We start from the raw sequence: 12,094 nt of genomic DNA, 5'->3' as shown, positions 1-12,094 counted from the left end.
GCTGAGGCACTCAGGAAGTGCTCTGGCAACAGGATTCAGCTCATGGTGGGAATCCTGAAGTAAGACCTGTATTTCCCCACTCTCTCCTGAGTAGGCAGATTGCCCTTGACCGACATGATGCCCGATCAACACATCCTTTGTGTCTCTGAGCAGCACCACCTCCTCCAGGAAGCCTTCCGTGACTTTCCCTTCTCCTTGCCTCAGCCTGGGTTCGAGGACCTGGCTGACATTTATCACATGACCTATCTCCTGGCTTCCATATGAGACAATACACTTCATGCATGAGAGATTGGTTCTTTCTGCCATAGGCCTCGCACCTAGTGAGCCCTCTATGAATGTTCACTGAATGAATGCATGAACTGGTAAACATGGTCCATCATCATCTAAGATTTACTGTGTGGGCTCTGGAGAGGGACAGGGTCCTGAAGTCTCCACCACCTGCAAAGGTGCATTCGGTGGCTGACCTGAAGCCACTAGATCCCTTCATTTCATCAGCAGCTCCAGGTAGAGGTTCAGAAATGGTAGGGAGGAAGGACCGTACCAGCCCCACTGGAAAGCAGTGGGGAGGAAAGAGCCTGGGCTTTGCAGTCAAACAGACCTGGATTCGAATCCTAGATCTACCACTGACTAGCTGGGTGGCCTCGGGCAAGTTTTTACCCTCTCTGAGCTTGAGGCCTTATTTGTAAAATGAGAAGCATAATCACCCTTGCTGCAAAGGATTGTTGTTAGGGTTAAATGAGATAGTATATGCGAAGTACTGTGCCTGGCATAGTGTAAACACTCAATAGATAGTAGCTGCCTTAAGAAAAAATAATCTGTCATCGGTGCGCATATAGTAGGGCTAAGGATGCAAAGAGGTGTAAGGGACAGTCACAGGAGCTGATCACAGGAATCCATGGGGAATTGGGCCACGTACGTGAACACCCATCATGCTGACGGCAGCATGCCCACTGAGCGGTGTGCACGGTGCCAGTCCTAGTTGCTCACAGGAGGGTGCACTAGCTCGAGGTGGTCATCAGGGATGGGGAAGACGCCTTGAGGGAACGGTAGGACTTAGGTTAAGTGGAGAGGAATTGGAAAGAGTTCCGGGGAGGGGCCACAGTACACTCAGAGGCAGAAAGAAGAGAGAGCCACACCCACAGGCCGGTCTGGCCACCGAGGATTAATTTAGAGGGATTGATTGTTAGAGGGGGATCAGACGGGGGAAGGCATTCAGTGCTGGTCTCTGGAGGCGCCCGGGAGCCAGTGAGTGTCTCCGAGAGGGAGGTGGCATGGGCCAAGTGGAATTTTGGAGAGATTTATTCAGACTGGCCCCTGGTGTGGACTCCAGGCCTGTTCTCAGAAAGAAGAGTACAGCTCAGGAAATCCCAGGCTCAGGATCTGTGTTGTGGTGCCTGGTATTTTAACGCACTTAGAATAACTGAGGCCCATGAGGGTCTGCGTGATCTGCCTCTATTTCCCTGACCTTGCATGCTCTCCCCTATCACCAGACCCCAGCCTCCCTGGACCTCTGGCACTTTCTCGAACGTACCCTGCTCCCGCCAGCCCCCAGAGCTTTGGATGTGCCTGGCTGTCTGTCTGCCTGGAAGACCTTGGCCTATCCACCTCTTTTGTATCCGTTGTGGCCGGCTCTTCAGAGAGACCTGTCCTGATCTCCCCATCTAAAGTCACGCATGGGCCACCGCATCGCCCTGTTTAATTGTCTTCACAGCCTGAGATACCGCCCGAAGCAATATTATGGTATTTTCTTATTTCCTGTTGGTCCCTCCCACTGGACTGTGGGCTCCACGTAGACAAAGACATTGTCCCCGGTGCCTAGTAGGGGCTCAGCAAATATTTGTTGAGTGAATGAGTGACAGATAGAGGCGACTTTGGGTTTAGAGGATCCAACATGAGCCTAACCATGCTCTCCTGGGTTCTTTTGTGTTCGTGTTCCCCATGCAGGGCCCCGCATCCCGATATGTACCTCTGCATGGGACTCTCTCTCCCATGACTGCTAGTCACTGGAGGGGACTCCAGATTTGGCAAGGTGATGAAGGGCAGTGAAAAGTCATGGCTCTGGGGGGCCAGTGGCTGCTGCCCAGCACCAGCTCAGAGGAAGGGGCCCCGGTCCAGCCCCACTTTGCCCCCGGGCTGGATCCAGGGCCCAGGAGCCAGAATTCTTCCTGCTTTTGGGCAGGAGTTCTACCACTTGCTAAGGAAGGTGAGGAGCTTGAGAGCACATGCTCTCCAAAGAGGAAGAAGAGAGACTATCAATGCTGAAGATGTCTTTGAGAGACCCTTAGGATGCCCCCCAGCCTCCTCAGTCTGCCCTTCATGTGATTCATGAGGAAATTGGGGCTCAATGAGATCAAGATCACGCAGCTCACGGAAGACAGAAAAACCCCAACAACTCAACCTCCCCCCGCCCCTTGACTTTCAGGCCACTGTTGAGCCCTTTCCCATGAAAGAAACTCATTCGTTCATTCATTGTTTGTTTGTTTGCTTGTTTGTTTATTGAGAATCTACTCTGTGACAGTCTCTATTCCAAGTTCTGGGGCGGCCGGAGGGAAGAAAACAACAAAACATCTGCCCTCTGGGACTTTCAGTCTGGGAGGAGAGACAGACAACCAGAAGTGAGCACAAATGTACCCTACAATGTCAAGTGCCTCACGCCTTTGGCCATTCGGTGTCTGCTTGGCTGTTCAGAGAGGACAGGGGAACCTCACCCTGGGGACCGGAGGGGGGAGGCGGGGACAAATGGGCCCAGGGAGCCTTCTGAGGCCAGAGTCGGGCTCCCTGCTTGAGTGGGGAAGCCCAAGCAGCACCAGCCAGGAAAGTGCCAGGACGCCCGGGCCCCTGCCCTCATCCCTCTCCCTGTCTCCCCAGCTGTGTGCCAGCCGCCCTGCCAGAACCGGGGATCCTGTAGCCGGCCCCAGCTCTGCGTGTGCCGCTCCGGCTTCCGGGGAGCCCGCTGCGAGGAGGTCATTCCCGAGGAGGAATTTGACCCCCAGAACTCGAGGCCAGCGCCCCGGCGCTCAGCCGAGGGGTCACCCAACCCACGCAGGAGCAGTGCAGCCAGAGAAAGCACCACGACCCCCAGAACACGCTCACTGGCCTCGCAGCTGCCGCCGGCCAGGTAAGTCCTCAGTGGGACCTCGAGTCCAGGGGCAAGTGTCTCTCTCTCTCTCTCTCTCTCTCTCTCTCTCTCTCTCTCGGGATATCTTCCTTAGAACCGTTGGGTGAAGACCTCGGTGGAGAAGACCAGAGTTATCCTTCCTTCCCTCCCCCCTGCTCTCTTCCCCTTTCCCTGCCCTGACCGGAGGTGCAGGGAGCAGAAAAGTGGGTGTCGGGGTTGGCACAGGCTTTTTCAGGCTGGGGTGGCCAGGAGAGGTGGGAAGTGGAATCTCTACCCTCCAGTCCTGGGAGAAAGCTGAGGAGGGCATGTACCCGGGCCCTCTTGTTTCGAATCCTGGCGTGGCCCCTTCCTGGCTGCGTGGCCTTAGGCAATTTCTTTACCTCTCTGATTCCTCGTCAGTGAGGCGGGGACAAATGATGATAACCACAAGCATGGAATGGTTGTAAGGATTAAGTTAGTTAATATGAAGACAGTGCTTAAAACAGTGGCTGCCACATAGTAAACTCTTTATAAGTGTTTTCCTCTGGGGCATCTGGGTGGCTCAGTCGATTGAGCGTCCAACTTTGGCTCAGGTCGTGATCTCACAGTTTGTGAGTTGGAGCCCCGAGTTGGGCTCTGTGCTGACAGCTCTGAGCCTGGAGCCTGCTTCTTCAGATTCCGTGTCTCCTTCTCTCTCTGCCCGTCCCCCACTCACGCTCTGTCTCTCTTTCTCAAAAATAAATAAACATTAAAAAAAAAAAATGTTTTCCTCCTCCACCTCCTGCTCTGCCTATGGTCCATGCAGGAAGGACCCCTCTGCCTGAAGAAACCCTTCAGTTCATTCACTGCTCAGCAGTAACCTCTCTCCTTGAAGGGGAAGAGAAGGAGCATGTGGGGTGAGGGGAATGTTCATGGGCAGGATTCCCTGGCCTGCTTACCAGCCAACCTGGCTAGACTTTTTCTAGCTCTGGACAGGAAATCTGAACTCTGTAAACTGGTCCATTTCTAGGGGGCTGTGTTTTCCTTTTGGTTTTTCAGGCTCGTTTTTCCATTCGCTTCCTACTTAAGATGTTCTTTCTGAAATGTTGCAACCTCGTCTTGCTGAACTAAGGGGGAAAAGGAGTGGTCCTCCGGGGGGCCAGGAGCAGCAGGGAGAGGAGGCTGACCTCAAGGTCAGGGCCCCCGCAGAGAAGCTCAGGAGAGAAAGGAAAGGAGCTTGACATCGTCCAGCAACTCGGAAGGGGGAGGCAACCAGGGTCTCAGGAAGGTAGGGGTCCAGAGCCCCAACCACCCAGGCAGGTAGTTTCCCAGCGCGGCCAGAAACACAAAGAGCACAAGGATAGACTCAGGCTGAGGTCTAGGGAGATCCAAATCAAAACCAGAAGAGCCAGACCCTTTGGCCAAGGCCTTGGGATGCGGGGGCAGAGAGAAGGGCAGAGCCAGTGGCCGGGTGGGCAACATAGGAAGCAGAGTGAATGACCTGGGAGTGGCTGTGAGCAGGTGGGCAGGGCCTGAGCCTTGTTATGGTCGGTCCCAACTGTTGATGCAAGGTAGGTGGGCCCGGCGTGAAGGCATCTGGAAGAACACCGGAGGTACAAGCTCCAGAGTCAGCCCAGAGCAGGATGGGAGTAGAGTCCTTCCAGCCTGGAATTCACCAGCAAGCTCTCTTTTGGCTTGCAGGGCTCGTTCGTTTTATAATGCACGGAATCCCTGTTGTTACGCACGAGCGGGGATGGGGGATAGTTGCCATGCTGTCCGTTGTACTCTGGCGTCAGAGCTGTTCAACATCCCCTGCCCCATCTTGCCAGCCCATCCCGCCCCTGCTATTCAAGGCCCAGTCCCACTTTCTCCCAAAGGCCCTCTGATCACTTCCGTCCAGCTCTCTGACCCCCTGCAACGCATCCCTTGTGGATCTGTGCCCTGTGTCTGCAATCAGACTGTGTGGCCTGGGCCCTGGAAGGCAGTGACTCCGTCTCTCCTTCTTTGGATCTCCCGCAAAGCTCCTCCCACAGTCCTCACTTACAGAAAATGCTCAGTCCACATTTGCTTCACTGGGTCCAAACTGAAGAGTCACCTAGAAAGCATCCACCCAGCATTGCCTCCTCGCCTTGTACCTGGAACCAACACACCAGCCCCTGTGCTGCTCTGAGTACAGGAAGAGGTGAGGCTCTGTGCTTCCGGGTGGAGCACCTCACACTCTCCCTCGGGACAGTCCGTTCATCTGCTCACCGGACCAGAAGCTCTCTGAGAGTAGCGACTGTGTCCTGCTCTCTTATGGATGTGTCCTTGGTACCCAATACCGTGCTTGGCTCGCTGTAGGTGCTCAACTTATGTGAGCGAAATGAATAGACGGATGAGGCCCAGTGCTGGGGAGAGGAGGAGGCTGGGTTACACGAGCCTTCCGTCCCCCAGCAAAGGATCCATGTGTGCGAGAGGCCGTGGAGGGCGAGGGCCCACAGTGAGGTCAATGGCCCACGGCAGGGACGTCCTCTTCGAGCCTCACAGCCTCCCTGGCCAGGGGCTACTGTGTGGTCATGAATGAGCTACAGCCTCCAGGCCGGCCCAGTCTCTCTGTCTCTGCCCCGGGACCTCAGTGCCATGAAATCTGGGAAAGTCCGAGTGGCCCGCTGTCGGCCCAGCTGTGTTTTGCTTTGAGAGGCCAAATCCCGCTTGCCTGGTGGTGTCAGACATTTCCTGTGAGCTTGGCTAGGTTCCCCAAGCAGCCTTTGGCCTCTTTCCTGATGGCAACTTGCACAGGCCCTTGGTGTCCAGATAGAGGGACTGGCATGAAGCAGGGGGCACTCTAGAAGTGAGAGGGGGGCCCAAAATATCTGGGGAGGGGAGACACTGCAAGGATTGGTGATGTCCAGGAAACCCCCTTCAGGAAAACACCAGACAGAGGCCAAGAGACGTGTGTTCCCGAAGGAAGTCGAAAGGGAGGGGCCAGGAGCGTCTAGGGCAGCAGCAGCAGCAGCAGCTCGTCCTATGCAGAGGCAGACGTGGATGGAGGTCGTCCAGCTGTGGCCTGGGCCGGCTGCAGGGGCCCGGAGACTTCCTCCGAGACCCAGGTCGGAGACCTTCCCCAGGGCTGGTCAGAGGGCCTGCCCCACCTGGGGAGCAGGAGCCAGGCAGCTGGGGACAGGCCTGAAGAGGTGGGGCAGGGGTGGTTACAACCACCTGGAACAGACCAGCCAGCCATGGAAGAGCGCTTTACATCCACGCTTCTCAGGCTGCAACGGGAACTTTGTTAACATGCAGCTGCTGATGCTGCAGGTCTGGGGAAAGCATCGCTAACGTGGCCTCAGGTGATGCTGATGCCGCTGGTCCATGGACCACACCTTGAATAGTGAGGGTCCAGCCTGGGCTTTGGGCTCAGACAATCCTGGGGGGTCCAATTCTGGATTTATGACTCATCAGCTGTGTGACATTAGGCAAGAATCCTAAGTAATCTGAGTCAATAGTCCCCACCTGATAGGATTGCAGAACGGACGAAATGAGACCGGGTATGCAGAGCACTTAGTAGAGTGCCTGAGAGTTAGTCTTCAGTGTAGGTTAGCCATCAGCAGGCTGGTTCTTTCTGCTGTGGGGACGTGGGTGGCAAAGAGCAGACAAAACGTGGGGTGCATGCATGTGTGCATAGACCTGCTCCGGGGAGCAGCCAGAGGCCCAGGCCAGCCTCAGAGGAGCCAGGACCAGCAGATCCCACAGTAGCACCCATAGTGGGTTTGGCTGGCTTGTTTCTTCCACCAGGACCGTCCTTATGGTAAGGAGGGGAGCCCTATGGGAGAGGGGGCTGAGCGAGGTGTCACATTTCTCAGAATGGGAGGCACCTCCATTGGGTTTGCTCCTTAGCCTGACCCAAGGACCTAGAAGCTGGGCTCTGGGGACATTCTAAGCAGTCTTGCTCACTCCTTGGGCAACAACAGGCCTGGAGGACAGTGCTAAGCGGGGGTCGGGGGGGAGAGGTCTGGGAAGCTGTGGGCCCCATGGTAGTGGCTGTCCGTTGGCTGCTCCCCCAGAAGGCAGCTAGAGTTCGCCTTCTTTTTACTAACCCGGTCTCTCTCTGTCTCTCTGTCTCTCTGTCTCTCTCTCCTGGATCTCCTGTCCACACACCCCACGTCTTAATCCACCGTGTTAGTTTCTTACGGCTGCCATAACAGATTGTCACAAGCCAGCAGCTTAACACAATGCAGATGCATTATCCTACAGCTCTATAAGTCAAACATCTGACTCCGGTCTCACCAGTCTAAAGTCAAGGTGTCAGCGGGCTCAGTTCCTGGAGGCCCTAGGGGAAAATCCATTTCCTTGCTCATTCAGGTTGTTGGCAGAATTTAGTTCCTTGCAGTTGTGGGACTGAAGTCTCTGTTTCTTGCTATCTGTCACTTGAGGGCCGTTTTTAGCATATAGAAGCCATTTACACTCTTGGCTTGTGGCCACCTTCCTATCTTACAAACCAGCAATGGCACGTGAACTCTTCACGTTTTTGAATCTCCCCTCTACCTCCCTCTTTGGCTGACTCTTTCTCACTGATTTGTCTGCTACCTTCCTCCACGTTTAAACACTGGGCCCCCCTGGGTAATCCAGCTGTTTTGTCAGCTGATTAGCAACCTTAATTCCATCTGCTACCATGATTTCTCTTTGCCATTTAGTTTTTTTTTTTTTAAATTTTAATTCCAGTGTGGTTAACGTACAGTGTTATATGGGTGTCATTCCTTTTGTCATTTAATGTAACGTATTCAAAAGTGTAACACTAGGGGACAAAGATCATGGGGACCAACCAAACCCACCCACCGCAGCCCATTCCAGCTGGGACCCTCCATCTGAAGTGCAACAACTCCCCTTTTCAAGGGCTTGCCACAGGGCAGCCCCACACGATTTGGCTCCCAAAACCTTTCTGACATCTCTGATGTCAGGTTTGACCATCCATTACTCTCATTCACTCTGCTTCTGTCGCATTGGCCAACTGGTGCTTCCTCAAATATGCCAGAGGTGCACCTACCTCAGGGCCTTTGCACTTGCTATCCCCCCACCCCCTAGGGATACCATGTTAATATTTCCTAGAGTAGCCATAACAAATTACTACAAACTGTGGCTTAAAACAACAGAAATTTATTCTCTTCCAGTTCAAGAGGCCAGAAATCCAAAGTCAAGATGTCAGTCGGGTTGTTCCTTCTGAGAGAGGATCTGTTCCATGCCTCTCTTCTAGCATCTGGTGGCTCCCGTCAATCCTTGGGGTCCCTTGGCTTATAGCTGCCTCATACTAATTTCTGCCTCTGTTATCACATGGCCTGATGTGTGTGTGTGTGTGTGTGTGTGTGTGTGTGTGTGTGTGGTGTCCTTCTTATAAGGACACCAGTCATTGAATTTAGGGTGTGCCCTAATCCAGTATAATCTCGTCTAAACCTAACTGATTATGTCTGCACAGACCCCATATCCAAATAAGGTCACAATTATAGGATGAGGGTTAGGACTTCAGCACATTTGGTGAGGGGTACAATTCAAACCACATCAAACACTCTTTCTAGATCCTCACATGGCTCGCTTCCTCCCCCCTCAGCCCTTCTCTTCTCAGTGGGGTCCTCTGTTCACCTGATTTAAACCTGCACACTCCCTAACCCTCCCTCCCTACCCCAGCCCCAAAGATTTTGTTCCACTGCACTAATGTCTTCTGTGTTTTACTTATTTGTTTGGCTTATTGTTTTTCTTATCCCGGTAAAAAGGCCAGGTCCAGGAGGGCAGGGGGCTTTATCTGCGTTCTTGCTGCCACACCTCCAGCACCCGAACACAACTGGCCCAGAATGGGGATAGGTGAACACGTGCTGAGGGACAGGCTCGGGTCTCCACTCAGTCATCTCATGTACCCATCACAGCTCTGTGCCGTTCTGTTGACGAAGCTCAGAGAGTTGAGGTCACTGGTCCGCACTCCCCCAGCCTGGCCTGAGATGCGGGCCTGTGCCGGGCCTCTCCGGGCTTCTGCCTGTGGGAGAGGGAGGAAGGGCAGGTACCAGCCAGCCCCTGCTGAAGGCCCAGCCTCAGCAGTGAGAACCAGGCCACTGAGCACGTGTGGGTGCGTGTGGTTGGTTATAGGACTCGCCTCCTCAGGGCAGGACCCTCGAATTGTTCAGCCCCCACCTCTCTACCTGGGCCCCCTTTGGCACTTCCTGACCTGTGACCTTTAACCTGCTGGTGCTGAGACTGCGCCCACAGGCTTCCCATGGGAGTGCTTCCCCCTTCACTCCCAGGCCTTGCCTGGGCCTCCTCTGGTGGGTGCAGGGTCTCAGCTCCCAAGGGGTGCTCTCTGCCCAAGTAGATCACTGCACCAAGAGCCACCACAGGGGAGACCCGGGCTCCCTGCCTGGGGGCAAAGGCAGCACCCGCTGCCTGACAGAACGGCAAAGAGGAGACCGATGACCCAGAACCAGAAACTAGGTAGCTGGGGTGAGGGCAGCTGGGAACGGAAGGAGCCGAGCAGGTGCGAGGAAGCAGCCAACGTGTGTCTCAGGGGAGTGCTGGGTTTTGGAGCCAGGCCGAATTTAAACCCCGGTGCCCTCACAAACTAGTTATGCAAGTCACTTTACTTCACTGCAGCTCAGTTTCTTTGGCTCTGAAATGGGAAAACTGATGCCCATCTCATAGGAGCGTTGAGAAACTCCATTGAAATAATGTATGTGGAGGGATCGGTGGGGTGCCTGGCACACGGGAGGTCCAATAAATAACCTTATCTGTGACAAATCAGTGTGACACATCCCATTTGCCAGGATGGGCTTTCCTCCACCCCACTGTCTAGACTGACAGATAGGGAAACTGAGGCACGACAAAGCTCGGCAGCTGGGTTAGGGGTCTGTTCTGGGAACCCGGGAGATCCTGACTCTGGGCCACTCTGAAGGCTTGCCAGGGTCCCCTGAGCCTGCCTGCTGCTCCAGCCACCTCCCACCCACTCCCCTCCTCTGCTCTGGGCTCTGACAAGCTGTCACATGCCCTCTGCTGGCTCCTTTGGGCGACATGACCCTCTGCCCTCCCTCCTCCCTCATTCAAGGCCCCTTGGACCCAAGACCATTCTCCAATTCCCCTGGGACGTGATGAGGGACTGACTCATGCTAGAAGGCCTTGGAAAACTCCTTTGCCCTCCGGGGCCTCAGTTTCCACACTTGTAAATCAGAGACATAGAGTGGGTCTTCTCTGAGGTCGAGCTAACGGTCTCAGATTCTGGCCTCCAGCTTGGTCATTTCCTGTCCCAGATGGCGAAATGTGCTTACTCCCCTTTTACCTATTTCCAAGATCGTGACAAGGACCCATGATGCCTTCCCTGGGGCAGACCTTAGCTGTCCGTGACCTTCTGGCCTCAAGTTCTCCTTGGCAAGGCTGCAGTGGGGTTAAGCAGCCTGCGTCTTTCATGCTGTGTCACCCCTTCCTCACAGCCATGCAGTGGCAGACCTGTTAGGTTAACTCAACCCTGCAATCCTGTCTGAGTCAGGCTTTTGAGACCTCTGGGGACTGAGTGTCATCTTTCCTTTTTTCCTTTCCTTTTTTTTTTTTTTTTTTTTTTAGCCTTATTTTTTTCTGATTTGTTTTTCTAACATTGAGCCCCAAGCTTGCCCCCTGGGGTTTTTCTGGACTTCCCCAACCCTGAGGACCTTGGATACACTATTTTGAAAGGACTTAGAAGCAGGAGACCCAATTTTCTTTCTGGCGAGGACACTAAGTAGCTTTGTGGCTTGGACTAGCCACTTAACTTCACTAAGACTTATTGTCTCTATCTGCAAAATAGGAACAAATAATTCTTTCCTCACTGGGATGTTGTCAGGATTCACAAGAACATTGCGGGCAAAAGATTACGTTGTGAACCGTAATGCTTTTTGCAAATGCTGGTTAATGTTGTTAACTACCAGTCTTGACAGTGAGCTGGGGTATTTTCTTATGTCTCCTATTTGTGCATGGGTTACTTTTCAGGAGAAGCTCCTCATTGAGGCCCTTCCTGACCACTAAGGTTTTCACCTTAGGGTTAACCTTAGAGACAGGGCAGGTTCCCACCAGGAGATGTACTTCACGGCACAGACCAGGAGATGTACTTCACGGCACAGAGCACAGTGTCTCTGACGGGTTCCCCAACAGTTGTGCAGTGCACAGCCCGTGCAGCTGTATGTGGCAATCCTGGACCCGGTTTCTTCTGGGAGGGAGACATCTCCTAGCTCCCTATCACCTAATATTGTAAACCTCCAATCTGAGACTCTTCTCATCTTATTTACTTTTTATTTTCATAGTACTTTTTATTTTCTATTTTCTAAGTTAATTATTTGTTATGTTTAGTATTTATCGTCTGTTTTTTCCCAGCTGCAATGTGAGCTTCTCAAGGGCAAGGATCTTGCTTTGTTAACTGACATATCCCGATATCCTAGAGCAGTGCTTGGTATACAGTAAGCCCTCAATAAATAAATAGCTACTGAATGAACACCCCTATTGCAATGCATCCCCTCATGCTATTTGGAGCAAAGAAAGATGGTCTTGCGTCCGTTCCCTTCTGAGCTGACACTCAGCCCATCCCCTAGCATGTCATTGATCAGGAAGGGGATCTCCCAGTCCTCCCAGCAGGTGGGAACCTGCCCTGTCTCTGCCCCGTGGCCTGGAAGCTCTGGAGCCAAGGTGGGCCTAGGGCAATGCTTCTCTCCTAATGGTGACTAGGTTGGGGCAGAGCCGGACTTAGCAGACTCTGAGGAGGCTGGTACAGGACTGTGGCAGCTGTGAAGGGGCTGTTCTTCCAGCTTCTTCTGCCTCTTGGGCCTTAAACGAGCCCCATGAACCACCCCTCTCCCTGGACTTGTGGGTTTGGAAGAGAGAGGGCTCAGAGGGAGATGCTCACTGTGGGCCTCCAGCCAGAACAAATGGAGAGGGTATTATTTTCCCAAGTCTGAAATCCCAGAAGCCCTGCTGCTGCTTTTTGAGGAGAGCAGAAAAAAAATCTGTGTCTCAGCCAAGCGCTTCCTTTACTGCCCACGCCCC

The 12,094-nt window shown here is 53.6% G+C and overlaps 1 protein-coding gene across 1 annotated transcript in view; it reads left to right on the top strand.

Moving 5' to 3' along the window:
* The window catches only part of LTBP2 (latent transforming growth factor beta binding protein 2), a 106,261-nt gene that overhangs the window by 20,258 nt on the left and 73,909 nt on the right, over positions 1-12,094 (top strand). The window contains 1 exon segment of the mRNA XM_023255858.2: positions 2,869-3,118. Coding sequence (XP_023111626.2) covers positions 2,869-3,118 — 250 coding nt within the window.

The sequence above is a fragment of the Felis catus genome, chromosome B3, assembly GCF_018350175.1.
Source record: "Felis catus isolate Fca126 chromosome B3, F.catus_Fca126_mat1.0, whole genome shotgun sequence".
Classification (NCBI taxonomy): Eukaryota; Metazoa; Chordata; class Mammalia; order Carnivora; family Felidae; genus Felis; species Felis catus.
This window is presented reverse-complemented; position numbering and strand designations above follow the sequence as displayed.